Raw genomic sequence first — 19,628 nt, 5'->3', positions numbered from 1 at the left:
AAAATAGCGTCGGAGCCAACGCAGAACCCTGCTTAACACCATTGTTAACCTGGAACAGGTTGAATATTATTTCCTTCAGCGTGACTGAAGCTTTCATGTCAGTGTATAGAATGTTGATCAGGTTGGTAAAGTGACTGCGAACTCCAAGTTTTCATAGAATCTTCTAGAGAGATGGTCGATCCACAGTATCAAACACTTCAGTGAAATTAATGAACACCATACCATGTACAGAGGCATATTTTGTTCAATGCATTTTTTAAAATTTGTTTAAATGCAAATATCATATCTCCTGTACCCTTTTCGCTACAGAATCCATACTGTGTCTCAAGTAAGAAGTTTTTGGAATATGATGTCAATCTATTAAAAAGGACACCTTCAAAGACTTTTGCCGGCATTTTGTCACTCTCTGGTGTCTCATTCAGTAAATTACTGAAGTGCTCAGACCATCTTGCTAGCAGGTCTTGTTTTTCTGTCAGAAGCGTTACACTGTCACTGGCCGACAACTGGTCAGGATGGCTCACGAATGTGGACCCCAGATGGTCTCCATGCTTTGGTAGAAAACCCTTTCATGTCGTTTATGTCAATAAACTGCTGAAGTTCAACAGCCTTTGAAAGCAACTATTTATGTTTAAGCTCCCGACATCCGCTTGTGAGCTTTCTGCTGGCCACTCGGTATTTTGATTTGATGGAACGAGTATTTCTGGAGAGCACATTTGCCCTTTCCTAATTTTTGTTATCAATAACCTCTCGAAGCTCAACATTGTTCTCATTGACTCATCGAATTAGTCTTCATGCTTTCTGATGACAGAGCCTATGTGTTCTTTTGATTCATCGTACACAGTCTCTTTTAAAACTTTTCTCGTTTTTCTGCTCCTGGAGTTTTGTCGTCTAGTTTCTCAGCAAAGGCTGACTCTAAATCATGTTGCACTTTACCTTTCTTAAATCATGAGCCATCCATTTTCTGGCAGGATGTTTTTTCTTTCTTCATTTTTCTCCTCACTTTGAGCTTGGCTTTAGTTTTATCATGATGCGGTTAGCACAGCAGTTTCACCTCTCATTGCTGTTGTCAGGTGATGACAAAGTCAATGAGGTGCCTGTTCTCACTTATCAGAGCTGGTCTGTGCCTAAAAAGGTGTTAGTAATGGACCCGGTTTTTAGTAAAAAAATGTATGCAGACATGAATGAACCTGTATCCTCTATTTAAAAAAAACTAACACAACCATAAACATAGGTTAGCCATAAAGCTGAGTCATAATTTACATTAGAACTATCTTCTTGGGTATGGTTTGTAAATTCCTTGGCAAGCAGGGTTTCTCTATAGCTATTATGCCTCCAGCATGAAGTATTTTTGAGCTTGGATAACTAGCACGAGTCGCACAGTTTATATTTGCTACCTAACTATAACCAGATGAGATATAAATGCTGCAAAATAGTGCAGATAGTGTTTATCAAACCCGAAAAAAAGTAAAATAATTTTGAATGTTAATAAACGTCTGATTTTTAATACTGGCTGCTTGTAGCCTTTATGTGTTCATTGGATTGTATCCGATTGCTGCTGCATAGCTCTGAAGTGCAGGGATCTCGGCAAAACTATCATCATTCAAAATAATCCTTTGCAAAACAATATGAATAATTGTTTTTTTCAAAACTGATTTTCTCCTATAAAGTCTTGTATTTTATATAATTTATAAAGGTTGCTGAAGAATCTTTTAGTCAAAATTTAACGATTATTAAAGTGAAATATTCACAAGGCATTGAGGCTTATTTGACTTAACTTCTGACTAGTCTGAAAAACAGTATAAAATACTATAAAGGTCTCGGCCCCTACAAATTCTGTAATTATTATGGATAACTGTACATTTTTTGGACAAAATAGTATTGTAAGCGTACCTAAATTTATTTCCTGCAATTCTTCAGGCACCTATTTTGTGTGATTATAACAAGTATTTAGAACAGATTGTAGGCATTTTCAGTGATTCATTGGTTTCCAATGGTGCATATAATTTCTTTTTACCACCCGCATAAAAGCTATGTTCTTTTCAAAAAAGTCTCAGTGCAATTAGGAAATAGATGAACAGCTAAGAAGTGTTACAATATCTAAAAGTTTTGCTCTAGCTAGATTGTACCATTTTAGAATCTCTGTTTAAATATACAATGCCTTAAAATTAAACATTTTAATGCCATCGTGCATCTGTGCATTGATCGCTCATTTACTATGCTTAACTATTAAGAGATTTGAAAGCTTAAATTAAAATTAAACAATTAAATCTGACTAAAATTAAATTATACTGAAATTAAAAATTGAATTAAACACAATGTAACTTTTCACTCTTTGCAAAGCTGTTTTCTGTTTTTTTTGCAGGTTGCAGTCTTACATTGCAAATATAGGCCAACATTATATTGTATTAATACGCTGGCAGTCTCGTGCGTCGTGAAAGCTTATCATGTGCAATAACTATCTGCATAACAATAATCTATGTACATGTATATAAATCTCAATGTCTGTGTGTCTGTCTGTACTTCCGTCTGTTTAGCTATAGCGATTAAGTTTTATGTATGAGATATCCTCTGCGAATTGGATTTGAATTCACAACCTCCAGTTCTGCGAACATCCATTTATCCATCACACTACACTGTCCAACTGGCTATACCATGGAATAAATTTAGCACACACTCGGAATACAGCCAATTTCTCATCGCTTCACGTTAAACACTGCAGCTGGCATTATGCGTAAAGCCATACTAAAAGAAAAATCCGTGAAGCTTTACTAAAAGAATCCATACGTACAAGTGAAGAAAATTGCATAAACTCATACAGAAACAAGACTATTGTAATAAGTATAGATCTGTAGTAAGCACTGCAGCCGGTACAACAGTATGAATTACACAGAAATAAACACAGTAAATAGAAATAGCACAGTACACAGAAATAAACACAGTACACAGAAATAAACACAGTAAACAGAAATAGCACAGTACACAGAAATAGCACAGTACACAGAAATGAACAAACACCTTCATTTAAAAGTTAGAATGGTTGATGTTGAATGTTGATTAAAAGTAAATTTTCTGTACAGAAACTTTCTTATGACCCGTGCAATGCCGGGCATCCAGCTAGTTATTTTTAAATGTGGAAAGGTGATCAAGTGGTGCAGCTGGTAATGTGCTTGGCCGGTAATGTGCTCAGCAATTTGAATATGTGCATTTGATTCCTGTGCAGTGCAATTTTTTTTAACGCTTGTAGCATAGCTACAGACGGACACAGCTTTTATTATAGTAAAGATATGTACTAGACTCTTAATATCACATTTTGAAATGTTTGACTGTTCTCTATCATTTTGTGCATTAGCAGCTGGTATCAATTTTTAGCCTTCACCTTTTAAAAATATTTGTGTTTATATTTGGTATATTGCAACCCGATTTAAATTCTAACTCTACAGTCTTCTGCTTTCTGGTTTTATGACAATCTTTTTCAAATCATGGCATTGTAAGATGAGCACCATTAAACATAACTCTGTCATTTCTAACTGCAGCTTATTAATGTTTTTTGTATCACTGCGAATAACGACTCAAGTCGCAACCAGTCATTTGACAATGTATAAAAATAATTGCTCGTGGTGGCAGACAAAATGCTAGTTTTGTTTTGAATGTTTCAATTAATCTTGATCTATTTTTAAATTAAAAATCTCTATGATAGTTTGTGTAGAACATTTCAATGGTACATTCCCAAAAATTTAGCAACACTGTCACGTTTTATCTTCAACGACAAACTCGGCCCACAGGCTGCAAGACTATTTTACATTTTGGACATAAAAAACTTATTAATGATGTAATATTATTAGATACAATTAAAGGAGCTGCAAGGAAAAGTAATCCTTTATTTTTCTCAACAATTATTATTATTACATACTTTTATTCAGAAGTATAACGAAAAATTTAGCTGTTAATATTATCTATTTGGAAGGTTTGAACGGCATTAATTCATGAGTTAGCAGCCCTAAACAATAATGACTAAATATTTCGCGCAATGTCGAATCACTGGTTGAAGTCATAGTTGTTTATCAAGCCTTGACCAGATATGCATGTAACTTTAGTCAGTTGCAAGAAAACTGATGTCTCAAACAATCTAAAATTTGGTGATTCTATTTAACAGGCTGCTGAACAATGTGGTGTTAACAGATTGCTTTACTTAACATTGCTTAACAAGACCATCAACTATTCATTATGTGGGTTTCAACCTACTAGTCTTTTTTGACACACTGATTTTTGTCATGACTTTCAGGCCTTAGTAGTTGACCGACTCGCATTCATTCTAACAGCTTCTCTTGTGGAATCAACACTTTCTACTGCAAACGTGACCCATATCTGTGATACAAAGAGCTATTGGCTAGCAGCTGTTAGGCTTTACGGACATTATTAAAGCATCGGGCTAATGAAGGTTTATGAACCAACAAAGACTTCACTGGTAAGTAAATTCCAGGTCTCAAACTGCCTACTCTTACAGGGTTGTTAAGCTGGCACCAGATTTCCTTCTATAGAGTAGAAAACAGTTGGTACTCATGTCAGCACTTGTTCTGTCCTCAATAATTTATCACTTTTTAATTAGACAAATTCATTTTATATTTGCTGTGATATACCAGTGGTTGTTTTGTAGCAACCCTTGTTTCTAAACTTTTTCTGATTCATTTGTGTATATATTCATTAGGAGTCATCAACTCATGTAGGATTATAACACATTATCTTGAAAGTTGACATCACACCAAGACACCCTGTCAAAGGCATGGTACAATAATAATATTTGTTTTGTGTTCTTAGGTCCAGTAGAGAATGTGGAGGCCTTGGACTGTCTTTGCATTGGGTATTATCATATGCTATAGCAAAGTATCATGCAACCAGGTCAATATGTGCCTTCTAGCCGAGATGCTTTGGAAATATGGAGGAATTGAAACAAATGCGATTACTGTTCATCACTTGGCAAGACTTCTAGATGAATTCAGAGCCACGTACTGCATTTCAGCGCAATGCAAGTCGGTATCAGATTATTCTCTGTCATTTAGTAGTGACCTGCATATCGAAGATGGTTCCTGTAAAGTTTCTGATGACATGAGAGAGAAGTATCAGGTGAGGCAGATGGTGCTATATACAGTGTACCCGTTGAACGCTTTGAATTGTAACTGTGGATTTCTTGTGGGTCTAAGCTTACTGACAACCTTGTTTGCATTTAATCATGCTAGAATATACAAATATCTAAGGGCTTTTGGTGTCCTAGCGTTAGGAGTATGTAATTGGGGTACATTTGAGGTATTCGGATTCCAATTGGATCCTCATAGTTTGAGAAAAACTGCAGTAGTTTTTGTCGTGATTGGGGTATGCAAGGGTATATCATCGCCATGTCAGGTAGGGTCGGTTGATAGTGATTCAGCACATACATGTACATGCTGATTGACTGTCAGGTTTTAACGATGCCTGCCTGGTGATGCATCATTAAAACTATGGCTGGAAATATTTATAAATATTGTAATGTTTTAAGCTATGATAACTCGATGCTTGCCCATAGCATTTGGTTCATGCTAAAAGATTTTCTATCGGATTCTGTCACAAGTCATCGATAAAGTTGTTAACATGTTGACCAGATACCATTAAAAGTGACTTGTAGGGCTTAACTCAAAGTATACAAATACACATAGGACTAAACAATTTTTTATCACGTAACCTTTTTTCGTAGGTTGTTGTTAGAGGCAACTCATATAGAGAGTAAACTCAAATTAAGAGTTTATGAAGGGCTAAACCGCTAACCCATTCTATGACGGATATTCTTTTGTTATTTTATCAGACGTTTCCTTCTAAGATGCATGTCGGGAATCTGAAAACACCCTAAATATGAGGAGCTTTATTATGCACTTGTGCAAATGCGTTATAACCGCAGTATGTGTCGTATACTGTGAGTTGTTTTGAATAAACTGTTGTCCCTTTGGATAACTAACCCCACTTTGTAGTGTCTCTCCGGGCAGAAGCACATGGATATACGAGGTTACAATGATACGAGTCGTATTCTGAGTATAGAAGATATCAATGACTTGGCACCCATACTTCTCTATGAGATAGCCATGACTCCTTGTAAGCAGTTTTCTAGTCTTGCCCTCGAGGAGGACCAAATACACAATGGCACAGTTAATGCAACCGATATGGACCATGATGACCATGATGACCACGACGACCATGATCATGGTGAAGAAGTAAAGTCAGGTTAGTAGGTTACATTTGAACTTTTATCATTCCCATTTGTTTTTAGTTTATAAAGCTACTTGCTAATTTCCTATTTAGAACACTGTGTTAACCTGGTGATGTTTTATTCTTTAGAATTATATAAAATAAAATAGGCGCATGCATCAGTGCATTAGGGTTTTGCTTAATGTATAATGGATGTATAGACAAGCATTATATTACCCCTTTCATCAAGGTGATAGTGTTTGTTACATACTAATAATGATAATATGCAAAGGGTTGAACAGTGTAAGAAACCTTGCTCTAATAGAGGACTCCCTTCAACATCATTGTACAATGATTATTTTCATTTTATTAGCCTTAAGAAGGATACTGTTTTATGACTATGAGATGAATGCAAACAACATCAAACCTTTGCTCAAAGAGTCAACCGAGCGTGTAAGGTGTACAGAATGAGGAACTAGGAGAATAAATATTTCAGGAAAGGAATGCGAGTCCTCTATATTATATGTAACATATATTATGTGAGTTTACCAGTCCATAAACACACATAATATACTTGTTAGGATTTGCATCATGAATAGCACTATATGTGAGCTTTCCCCTAACATTATAACTTGTTTTATTTATTGGCTGGTAAAGGCCCTTTCTTCCTAAAACCAGTGCCAAAGAGAAATTGGTATGAAAACACAAAGTTGCGAGGCAAAAACTACATTAAAAGATGGACAGAAGTAAAATTCAAGGCAACTGAAGAACTATAATATGTTTGTACTATACTGTCGAGTGGTAGTTGTGTCTCACTGATTGTACAAGCGTTTGGCTCGAAATTTTGTCAAAGCTCTTAGCCGCTCACTACGGGGAGACTGATAGAATTATAGAGGACCGCAACAGTGGGTTATCAAGGAATCTTTGAAAAAGATCTTTTATAGCTTTGAATTCATTTCAAGCCTATGTTCTTGGTCCAGTCAGTTTTATACACATCTGGAATAACCTTAAAGTCAGTGGTGCCAAGTGATTAACACGTTATGGCGTCAGCTAATAAAACCGTCCTATGAAAACTAGTCTAAAAACAAGAAGTATTCTATCAAGAAGACTACCAAGAATGATCATTCTTTATCAAATGGAGGAACCATATCGACATTGTTGTATTAGACATCGTGTTATGTCAATATACATGTAGCTGTCTTCATAGCATGTACATGCAATCACAGTGGACCCAGCCATACGACGTTAATTAATTTCGGTGTTGGCATCCTAAGGTGAAAAAGTTTGTATAGAGAGGTATAGAAACCCACAGTAATTATCCAATGCAAACATCCTCTGGTAAAAAGACATCAAACTTTTATATACGTACTGTAAAAACTAAAAATTAACAACAAAATAGTATATTAGCCTTAGTAATTATAGTTACCTACCGTAACTTAAGTGTATGTAGTGGTTATGATCTGCCATAAAATGTAACATTGCTATGTACAGTATGTAACTTATGTTAGCTCCTACCTTCAAGGCGTAGAACATAAATTTTGAATTTAACTTGAACGAATTTAGCTTACTAAACATACACTTGAAGTTAAGTTTTAGATGTATTTTACTGAAATAAATTTTAATTTTTTCATTGTTTTAGTATTTATTACTTGTTTCCGGTTTTATTTTTACTATACTGTGCACCCCCGGGTTACGATGTCCCTGTTATACGATTTTTTTGCCTTACGATGTGAAGTGTGATGTTTTCCTGTTCCTGACATACGACATTTTCTTGCCTATGATCTGCAATAAAATGTAACATTACCATGTACAGTACGTAACATATGCAGTTCCTACATTCAAGACAGATGTATAACATGAACTTTGAATTTAACCTAAATGATATTAGCTTACTAAACACACACTTGAAGCTAAGTTTTAATCTAATCGCGAGATGGTTAGATTAACAAATAATCTAACCTGTTAATCTAATATGCAATGCATAAGCTAAACGAGATGCAATGGATTTATTAGGCAATATGAGTTATGTCGGTTAAAATACGCACAGCACTATGCGTTACGCAAGCAACATCACTAAAGCTTGCTGTCACGGCTCTTATTAGTAAGTGACTAGTTTACTCAAATTAGTCATTGACAATGTGCTAAGCTAATGGCAAGTGGCAGGCAACTACATAACCTGCCACTGTTTATAAGCAGCTTTTTAATACTCGCGTAGCATCGAGCATTCGGCTAGTTTATTGTTAGTACTTAAAAAAGTATGAGAGCAGATTAGGTATGATTATGTAGTGAGATCGATACGAAAATTAAAAAGATTATTTGGTGTTCCAAATTCGTGATAGGTCAAAAAGTCAAAACAGAATGATTATTATTATACCATAAAACCTTTAATTGAGCGCCACCTCTATTTGAATACCACCTCCATTTGACCACCGATTTGACTATCTTTGATCTTTATGAACCCATAATATCAAGTCATCAGTAGAAAAGTGTCCACAAAATCGTATTAATAATGAATCGTTTATATATCAATTCTCTCGCTGTCCAACTCCAAAGCTTTGAGCTTTTTTTGTTTTAAAGCAAAGTTTTAAGTTTTAAAGCAGTTTTAAAACTTTTAAAGCAACACCATAGAAATAATTAATAACGGTTTCAGGCTAACATCAGTTCCTTGCTTAACACGGTGTTGATACTTTTAAAAGTACATGTACGTATATAAAAAACGGTTTAAACTTATGATGGTAGATGAACTTTGAAAGCAGTGCCATAGAAGTAATTACTAACTGTCTCAGGCTAATAGTAGTTCCTTGTTTAATGTGGTCTTAATACTTTGAAAAACATGCATATAAAAACGGTTTGCAAGTTTTGGGCCAAAGGTTACAAGCAAGCAAACATTTACGCATTGCATTGCGCTAAATGCACCGTGTGAAAGTTTTGCTCTGCCAAAAAATTGCTTGGACGCTAATATCAACTCGTTCAGTAGTGCTGAATAAGAGTTGAGGCCGGAAGATATTGTGGAGGGTATTGGACAACTAGAAGATGTTTGTTCCATCGAAGGCAACAATCAGAATGCAGTATCTACACAAACGATGGAAATATTTTTGTTTTAAAATTATTAAATTTTGTTTTTGCATGTAATATCAGTATAGTTCATTCATGCCAATTGTTCATGAATATATATTTGTATCGTTTGACAGATTATCATTATATAACTTATAAATATGCAGATTTATAACATGTTATTTAATAGCATCCTTGCGGCTATCTTAACTCGAGTACAATGGATCGATGCTCTTAACCACTTCTATAATTGTACATAAAAAGCCAGTTTTGGCTGCAGCCTGTAGCAAACATATCAATGAACGCAATGAGCTTTCATGCAGCATTTTTAAATATAGATATACAATTGAATTATGTCTTCAAATTTAGAATAAAATAAAAATTGAAAATGCCAACAAATTGCAAAGGACACAAGCTATAATATCGTCGCAGGTCAATTGCAAGCAATAGATATTAACTGGTAGAAATATTTCTCGGTTTTTCAATGCATATTTATTAAAAGATCTTTGACAAGTTCGAGGTAAGTTAGCAGATTTATTGCATCCAAAAGATTTAATATCGCTGCACTGGAAAAAGAGAGCAAAATGTAGGCGACATTCATTTCGTGTGAAATAGGGCTAAATTTATCTTTCCAAAGTTCTGACGAGCCATTTGAAAAATAGACCTGCATCCTCTATTTAAACGCCGCCTCCAATTGACCGCCACTAGAGAGGAAGGGTTGAAAAATAGAGCGCTTTGGCATTTAATTAGAGGTTTTACAGTAACTGTTATAAATCCTTGTTATCATCCTTTACAGGAGTTGTTCTGCTATTAAAATACCACCTACAGACACAGTTTTAAACAGTCGAAGGCCGTATGCAACCAAAAATTATGAGCTTCAAGAGAAAGGTTGTACCAAAGACAGATTCAGTTTATTGTCTATGTAGTTCTGCGCACTTTTGTCATCGCTATAGATTTACAGCGTCCGTCGTGCGAGTAATTTACATTCAACTGGTTACGAGTAATCATCTGTTAGAGTTGTTAGTTTTCAATTCAATATTCTCCAAATTTAGTTGATTATATTAAACTCATAATAGTGACCATGACGACAATTCCAGCATACCACTTTGAATGTAAACTTCGTATCGCTTGTAACACCTGGCATTTCCAATCTACCAATTACATTTATCGAATGACTCTTTGTAGAGCCTGCTTCTTGACTAATAAATGTCGCAAGAAAATCTTCCTTCAAGATTCTTATTGCCATTATTTTGTGCAGTTTTGTTAATCCAAGGGTGCTACCAAGGGCCAATCTCCAATAGATGAAAACTCACCAGAAGACCGAGAGGCAGTCCTGATTGGCTTGCCACAGGCTTCATTTTACCAAAATTATCCATTTTATCTCATCTCTAATTAACTCACTCAGTAGGTCTAGTGATTTAGTGTCGCAACATTACAGGATTGTAAAGGTCTGACAAAACAAGCTCTCCTTATCGTCAAAAACCTGTGGTTATCTTTTTTAGTTATTCATGTGATGTGGCCTTCTATTTGTAGGTGGATCTAAAAGTAAGTAGCTGTCTACAGTGGTAAGGCACTCAAATGTCTGTTTTATTTGACGTTTTTGACTGCATTAAATATTACCGTATGCATGAATAAAGCTATGGCTTACAGACATCATGTTATCTTGTTGTCACATTTGCTAACATGATTTGCTGAAATATCACATTTTATTGCAGCCTCCTATTATCGAGTTAAATAATGTTTCTGACATTGCTGGTCTAGCGAGGTCATTAAGTGACATTAGTGACAGGTGTCGGCTCCTTGTAGTATGGATTGGGGGTATTGGATCCGTGCTTGTCATCAGTGTTACCGGACTCATTATCATAGGAGTGGTTCCATGCATTGACAAATCTGTCTATGATGTGGCTATCCAGTTTCTAGTGTCATTGGCTGTAGGAACTCTTGTAGGAGATGCTTTGCTCCATCTCCTTCCTCATGTAAGTGTTTAACATTAGCTAGCTTCTCATCCCGGTAATCAGTAGCTGACTGTTTGCTGGTTTCGCCTTCGTCAGCGGCTGTGTTACATATTTGTTTTATTAATGTTAAATGTTGACCAGGATCATATAGCTACACGCCTCGTTCTAGGAATTCGTTCTGACTGTCATCTTTATGGCAGTTTGCATTGGTGCTCATTGAGTCTCCAATTTAGGAGTGTTTGTTTTTATTCTCCACCAGCCCGATGGCAGTTTGAAATGTGCTTTTTACTTCAACTTAGTGTGCAGTCAGTCCAAGTACTTTCAATACAATAATCTTTGACCTGTCTGAGCTGTTTTAGATATGTTTTATATATACAATATTTTATAAGTTTTCACAAGGCTTTTGGTTTGGTTATGTGGTAGCTAAAATACGGCATGTAAAATATGACATGTGGAATGTGAGTGTTTTCTCATGCTTTCATCACCTGATATGAGTGTATCAAGCCGATTTCAAAATGAACAGTTACAATAACAAGATGCTTCCTTTTCCCATAGAGATATCAGGCAGCACTTTCGCAGTAGCGCCTGTTTTAGATAGCACTAGCTGTGCTACCCGGCGTTGCCGTGGTATTAAAGTAGTGCTTGCTTTTAGTTAGCATGCAGAACATCATATATTCCCTTGAAACAGTAAGGTGCTGATATTCTCATATAAATGTATCATATATAATGTAAGGTGCTGATATTCTCACATAAATGCATCATACATACAGTAAGATGCTGATATTCTCATATAAATGCATCATACTTACAGTAAGGTGCTGATATTCTCATATAAATGCGTCATACATACAGTAAGGTGCTGATATTCTCATATAAATGCATCATATATACAGTAAGGTGCTGATATTCTCATATAAATGCATCATGCATACAGTAAGGTGCTGATATTCTCATATAAATGCATCATACATACAGTAAGGTGCTGATATTCTCATATAAATACATCATACAAACAGTAAGGTGCTGATATTCTCATATAAAGGCATCATACATACAGTAAGGTGCTGATATTCTCATATAAATGCATCATACATACAGTAAGGTGCTGATATTCTCATATAAGTGCATAATACATACAGTAAGGTGCTGATATTCTCATATAAATACATCATACAAACAGTAAGGTGCTGATATTCTCATATAAATGCATAATACATACAGTAAGGTGCTGATATTCTCATATAAATGCATCATACATACAGTAAGGTGCTGATATTCTCATATAAATGCATAATACATACAGTAAGGTGCTGATATTCTCATATAAATGCATCATACATACAGTAAGGTGCTGATATTCTCATATAAATGCATCATACATACAGTAAGGTGCTGATATTCTCATATAAATGCATCATACATACAGTAAGGTGCTGATATTCTCATATAAGTGCATCATACATACAGTAAGGTGCTGATATTCTCATATAAATGCATCATATATACAGTAAGGTGCTGATATTCTCATATAAGTGCATCATACATACAGTAAGGTGCTGATATTCTCATATAAATGCATCATATATACAGTAAGGTGCTGATATTCTCATATAAATGCATCATGCATACAGTAAGGTGCTGATATTCTCATATAAATGCATCATACATACAGTAAGGTGCTGATATTCTCATATAAATACATCATACAAACAGTAAGGTGCTGATATTCTCATATAAAGGCATCATACATACAGTAAGGTGCTGATATTCTCATATAAATGCATCATACATATGAAATAGAGATCTTAGCATTTGCTTTTACACTAAAGAAATGTTTTTTTTACATGTAAGCAATCTCTCCTTTATCTCCTGTTTTAATAACATATTGTTTTTATGTTCACATTATCAACCTATATCAGGCACTACATCTTGAGCGCCATCATTGCCACATTCTTCCGTTCAGAGATGTAGACGTGATAGTTATAACGCAGATGCTGTTAGCGTCTTACTTTCGATATTGAGTTTGTAGGCGCTGAGTACGGATTCACATGGGCATAGTGAGGAAGCTACAAGCATCCTAAATAATATTCCCGTGTGGAGAGGATTTGCTAGCCTCATGGGCATTCTACTCTTCTTCAATGCGGAAAGGATTTTAGGAATAGTTACTAAAAAGAAGAGTGACAAGAGGAATGTAAGTGGCAATCTAATGTCACTTTAGAAGTTTTACTATGAGATATGAAACCCCATGTTGAGTTGCTAGATAACCATTCAACATGTCTTTACCTTATTACATATATCAACAAAACATTTCCATTACCTGCTGGTTTTAAAAGCTCGCAAAATATCGTCATAAACGCCTTATATCCTTTATAACAGGCTGGTAAAAAAAATTGTGCGGCACAAACAGACTGTGGGTGTGTTGGGAGTGTTCACTATGTTATTGGTCACAGCAGTCATGGTAAGTAACTATCTACTAATTAGTAAACTGGTATAGTTGTTAGCATTGCTGACCTCTCAGTCTTTTACATCATCTTAATTTATGTTGATGTACGTGTAAGTGGATGTAATATGCTATCAAGCTACATATGGTACAGTCCATTCAGAGATTTGTTTCAAATCTCAATTATATTCTAAATTCTAAAACATGCACAAAAACTTCATTATAGTTTGCAAACTTGAGTTGTGCTCTCTCACCAAAAGAAATCATCAACAATTCAGTGTAGGCATTTGCACAGTTTCCTGCTGAGTCATTGCAAATAACATCCACCGATTACGTGCGCATATACTACCATAGCACCATAAAAAACTGTCAAAAAACTGAGTCCAGCTCGAATTTATTTTAGTAAAAACTGTTTTACTTATATTATAATTGGCTCTATAAGTGACTGCCACCTAATACAAAATCTATTTATCCATACTCACTGAACAAGTACTCTCCTGAATTATATATGTTGTTTTCTGTAAGACTGTCGCGAATACTACAGCTACTTTAGTTTATATTCTATTTTACACAGCATTAAGTTGTGATTGCCTGTAAACACAGTTTCATACAAGTCGCATTTGGTATACCTAACATAGAGATTCGTGAATTGGCTGAATCCATCCATAAAGATTACCATGAGAAGCGTGTGATGCTCGAAAAGATACCAGAAGTAGATAGAGAAAGTACATCAGAGCGAAAGCCAACAAAAGAGAGCAGGAAATCAAAAAATAAGGAGGAAGAAAAGAAAGAGTCATCTCCAACAGAATTACAGGTGGTTATGTTTGTACCTGCCATTACGGCTATTATATTTTAGTATTACGTCAGTTTGATAGGTTAAGTTTATTATCAGGTCAGTTTGATTGGTTAAGTTTATTATCGAGTCAGTTTAATTGGTTAAGTTTATTATCGAGCCAGTTTGATTGGTTAAGTTTATTATCAAGTCAGTTTGCTTGGTTAAATTTAGTATTAATTCAGTTTGATTGGTTAAGTTTACTATCATGTCAGTTTGATTGGTTAAGTTTAGTATCCGGTTAGTTTGATTGGCTAAGCAAGTGTTAGTGAACCAGGTAATTGTTTTTTTCAGCACCATTAATACTTAATGTTGTATTATAATACAGTAGCTGGTAATTGTCGAAGATTATTGTAGCTTAAGATTGTCAAAGCTACTCACAAGGATTATTCCAAGCTATAGCAAGGGAATAGCATCAGCAATGCACTGAGAATGGTCTAATATGACGACAATTAAGTTTCTAGTAAATACCATTATATCTTACTGATAAAACACTTCTATAGTGCATAACTACCGTAAAACCTTTAATTGAACGCCACTTCTATTTGAACACCACCTCCAATTGACCGCCACTCTCAGAGAAGAGTTCAAAAATAGAGCGCCACTCTTTAATTGAACGCCACCTCTATTTGACCGCCACTTTGACATTATTTGATCTTTGCAAGCCCATAATATCAATTGATCAATTCAAAAGTTTCCACAAAATCATATTAATAATGAATCGTTTACATCCATAACAATTCTCTCGTTGTCCAATTTCAAAGCTTCATTTTTCAAGTTTTTCAAATTTCAAGTTTTTTTCGTTAAAAATTTGAAAGCAACGCCTTAGAAATAGTCAATAACTGCCTCAGGCTAATAGTAGTTTCCTGTTTAACGCGTTCTTGATACTTGGAAGAACATGTATATAAAAACAGCTTACATTTATGATGGTAGATGAATGTCTAGTTTTAGGGTGAAAGTGGCACTTAGTCAGCAAAATTTTTACGCATTTTATTTGTGCTAAATAGATTTTTACGCATTGCATTTGTGCTAAATGCAATACGTAAAAGTATTGCTCTGCCAAAAAATTGTTTAGGCGCTAATATCGACTAGTTCAGCACTGCAGAAAAAGAGTTAAGATCAAAAGACATTGTGGAAAATATTGGACAACCAGAAGCTCATTCCATCGAAAGCAACAATCAGAACGCAGCTATTCGAGCTAACAATGCAAATATTTTTGTTTTAAAAACGTTAACTTTGTTTCTGCATGTGATATAAGTATGGTACGTTTGTCACTTGTTCATGAATACATGTATATACATTTGTAGCATTTGATCGATTATCATTATATAACTTGTAAATTTGCAGATTTATAACATACCTAATTATTTAATTGCATCGTTGTGGTTATTTTAACACGGCCTACAATGGATCGGCCCTTATAACTCCTCTTCTATAGCACATGAAAAGCTAGTTTTGGCTGCAAACTGTAGTAAACATATTAATGAGCGCAATGACCTTTCATTCAACATTATTTTAAAGGTTGACTTGCAACAAAATTTACATTACAGTTATTTGGTACCAAAAGATTCACCAAGTCTCACTCTGCTGTGTTGTAGATGCAAAATATGTGGAAATGTGATTACAAGCTCTTGAAAGCTAAAAACGAACAGTTTATCGCAGCCATCACCAGCCACCCTTTCCAAAACGGCTCAAATAGGATGTAGTTGAACACAACGGCTTCTGTTTACACTTTCATGCAACCTCATTCTTCGAAATATTTTCACAAATATACTTCACACATTCATTAAAGCCATGTATATTGTCATTGCGCGTTTATTTCATCATCATTGTAATGCTGTCACTTTGAGCACTGAAATCTCAAAACCTACCGTAAAAATTCGTTTAATTTTTTAATCATTGCTCGAAGGAGTGCATACCATCCTCTGATAAACATGACGAGCCTGTTGGTCACCTGTGATAGTCGAAAAATGCTGCAAAAATTATTTGCGCTGTTTGGTAGGAAGCATGGGTCACATGATCAGATTATTATGACTAGATGATTAGACTAAGCCGAAACAAAACTGTAAAGTAGTGAGCATCTATATTTGATACGGGCTTTTCGGTAGAACCCGAAGTGCTTGTCATAAACTAGTGCTGCGAGACGTTTTATATTGAGCTTTTTATTGGCCTTTCAATTCACGTGATAACATCACATGTCAAGACAATAACCAAAATGTTTGAGAACGACATCAAACTAAAAAGATTTCAAACTACGGCGTTTTTGTGATGGCTGCGATTAACTGTTTATTTTTCAACTTTTAAGAACTTGTAATCACATTTCCACATATTTTGCACCTACAACACAGCAAAGTAAAACATGGTGAATCTTTTGATACCAAATAATTGTAATGTGAATTTTGTTGCAAGTAAAGTAAATATTCAAATAGTATGCTGTAACATCTGCTTTTTTTCATTACATCAATTGGTTAGGTTCGCCAGTAAGGAGAACGCTATATGCTTGCATGTCCATTTGTACTAAAGTCTGTGTAATAATGTCGATTTAAAAACAAGAAGCAAACAAGATATGGGTTGCTATCTTCGCAAGTTTGAAAGCCAAAGCAGAAACATTTTAGCTCATTTCACTTACTCATGTTATTTTACCTACGTATTAATGTCTTACTGAAATACCACTTGGAATAACGATGGGTTAACCTTTAATATCATTCTAGTACTATTGTAATTTTGTTTTAAGAGAAACTGGTCAGTTGGAGTTCTGTTGACCCTCGTTGAAAGTTAATGATACGTAGAGCGTTGTATATTTTAGCATATAATATATGTCAATGAGAAAGAAACTTATATTTCCAAGAAAATATAATTCCTTCAAAAGGCATGCTAGTTAGAGGTATGCCAGCACCAATGTTTGGAGGTCTATTTGTTATATTTTCTGCCTACAGTTTTCAGTTATAAAATGGCATGACTGATATTAAAATTTTAGAATACTCCAAGTACCAAGTTGCAAAAGTCACATAGAAAGCGTAAGCATAGCCTCCAAAAAAGTGGTTCAAAAAGCATCAAAGCGAACCTTGAGGTACCAGAGGAACATCGTCAGCACAACATCAGCAACAATGCTGAAAATTCACCAGATTCAGTGCACTCACCTTCACCTAGCAAGCCTGAGTTGGCCGAAAGTTTAAACGGTGATGGGCACGGCCATGCCCATGATGTACCGGGCTCTTTCTCCTCTATGGCTTACATGGTTGTCATGGGTGATGGTCTACACAACTTTACTGATGGCCTTGCAATAGGTATGTACTAACCACGGTTGTTAAAGCTTATGTAGGCTGAGCAAGCCATGATGGATGTACTTTTAGGGGCATTTGTGTTTTATGTCTAAAGGCTTTCAATGCGCTAGGTATGAAGGCGATGTATCAAGGCATGCGTAAGCTGAATGTGCTTACCATGAGCGATCAAAGGGATACATCATGAATCAAATTTGATACCCTTGCTTGAATTCTTTAATTCTACGATTTGAAATATTAACATCCACATAGAACTTTATTACCCTGCTAGTGTTTCATATGGTGAAGATTCCCCATACAATTCTTTAACAGTAAATCTGGCTCAAATGGCTCAGTCATGCTAACAATACTTTACAGTTTGTTTATGGTAAATCTCAGAGGATTTAGCATCAAACAAGCGACTATAAAATGCACGCTGTATGCTGTGGGTGGTGGCTGCAATGCCCAACTAGCAGACCCATGTTCACTTACTGTAAAACCTAGCTTCATATGATAATATGATTGGAAATATACACTATTTACTTTATTAATTGTTCCTTGACAATTATTTTTACATATTACATTATTTTTATGTTTAATGCGAAAGAGAACAGCTTCATCTGAAGACGGCGAAATAGCGAGTAAATTTCTTGTTGAAAATTATATAATGTCAGCACTATACCTTTTATGCTAAATAATAGACATACTGTAAGTTGGTCACGTCATACAATTGCTAACTACCTCAACCTGCCTCGTTCATGCCTTGCATGTCTCCCATTGATTTAGGGGCGGCATTTGGTAGTTCATTCACCGGAGGCATGAGCACAGCAGTTGCTGTCTTGTGTCATGAGCTTCCGCACGAGCTTGGTGAGTCGATAACACAAACTAATAAACAATTCGTTAAATTTTAAGAGCTTGTTCCATGTATTCTCCAATTCTGCACACATTTCCTTCCTTACCTTGTCCAAGACCTGTTGTGGTATGAATATAGACCAATATTGGTGAAGTTATTTGATGTAGCCATCCTATAGCCGCTCTCTTTGGTGTTCTAGGAGATTTTGCGATACTACTCAAATCTGGTATGACTGTCAAACGCGCATTTATGTTCAATACCCTGTCAGCGGTTCTTCAGCTTATTGGAACCGTGTTCGGACTAGCTCTTGGTAGATTGGAGGAACTAAACAGCTCACAATGGCTTTTTGCATTGACTGGAGGCATATTTCTTTATGTTGGATTGGTAGATATGGTAAGTATTTACAATAGCTATAAAAACCATTCACTGAGCTGCCTTGGCATTGACTAGGTGCATATTTCTGTATGCTGAATTCGTGAATATTGTAAGCAAAAATAGCTATGGAAAGTCATTCACTAAGTTGTCTTGATAAGTTTTTGAATGATAGAGCTTTCTACAACATGATCAACATAAGTCATTTTAGAAACAAAAAATTAGCCAGTGATACATAAACATGGTATTAGCAACAAATCTACCCCTTTACCCAATACTACTGAAACATACATGTGTCCGGTGAAAATATATTGATCAAAGGTAATACAAAGTTTTAAAGTTTCTTCATACAAGCTTTAATAGCGGATTTTCTGCTGATTTTTCTGATGCTATACAAATGGCATGTAGGTAAGGTAGATTCTTAGGTAATAACAAAATGTATATGATTTCAGCTTCCGGAAATCTCTAAAGTAAACAAATGCAACCCGTGGAGACAGTTGTTACTACAAAATGCTGGACTGTGGACAGGAATAGGTATAATGTTTTTGATCGCGATATTTGAAAGTGACCTTGAAACTTTATTCTCAAGTGGTGAGGATCATTAGCCACTTTGAGATTTCAACGATTCATCTAAAATTTTACAAATAGATAT

The 19,628-nt window shown here is 35.3% G+C and overlaps 1 protein-coding gene across 1 annotated transcript; it reads left to right on the top strand.

The window, feature by feature from the left end:
* The first annotated feature begins 6,185 nt into the window (after nucleotides 1-6,185).
* On the top strand, nucleotides 6,186-19,601 carry LOC137390863 (zinc transporter foi-like). The gene is made up of 10 exons (XM_068077179.1): nucleotides 6,186-6,246; nucleotides 10,798-10,809; nucleotides 11,071-11,240; nucleotides 13,249-13,410; nucleotides 13,596-13,677; nucleotides 14,298-14,473; nucleotides 17,469-17,778; nucleotides 18,538-18,618; nucleotides 18,804-18,997; nucleotides 19,429-19,601. The coding sequence occupies exons 1-10, from the start codon at nucleotides 6,186-6,188 to the stop codon at nucleotides 19,579-19,581; spliced, it is 1,401 nt and encodes a 466-aa protein (XP_067933280.1). The 3' UTR covers nucleotides 19,582-19,601.
* The last annotated feature ends 27 nt before the right edge of the window (nucleotides 19,602-19,628 follow it).

This window comes from Watersipora subatra, chromosome 3, assembly GCF_963576615.1.
Source record: "Watersipora subatra chromosome 3, tzWatSuba1.1, whole genome shotgun sequence".
Lineage (NCBI taxonomy): Eukaryota > Metazoa > Bryozoa > Gymnolaemata > Cheilostomatida > Watersiporidae > Watersipora > Watersipora subatra.
Note: the sequence above shows the minus strand (reverse complement) of the source record. Positions and strands in the feature narration are given on the sequence as shown.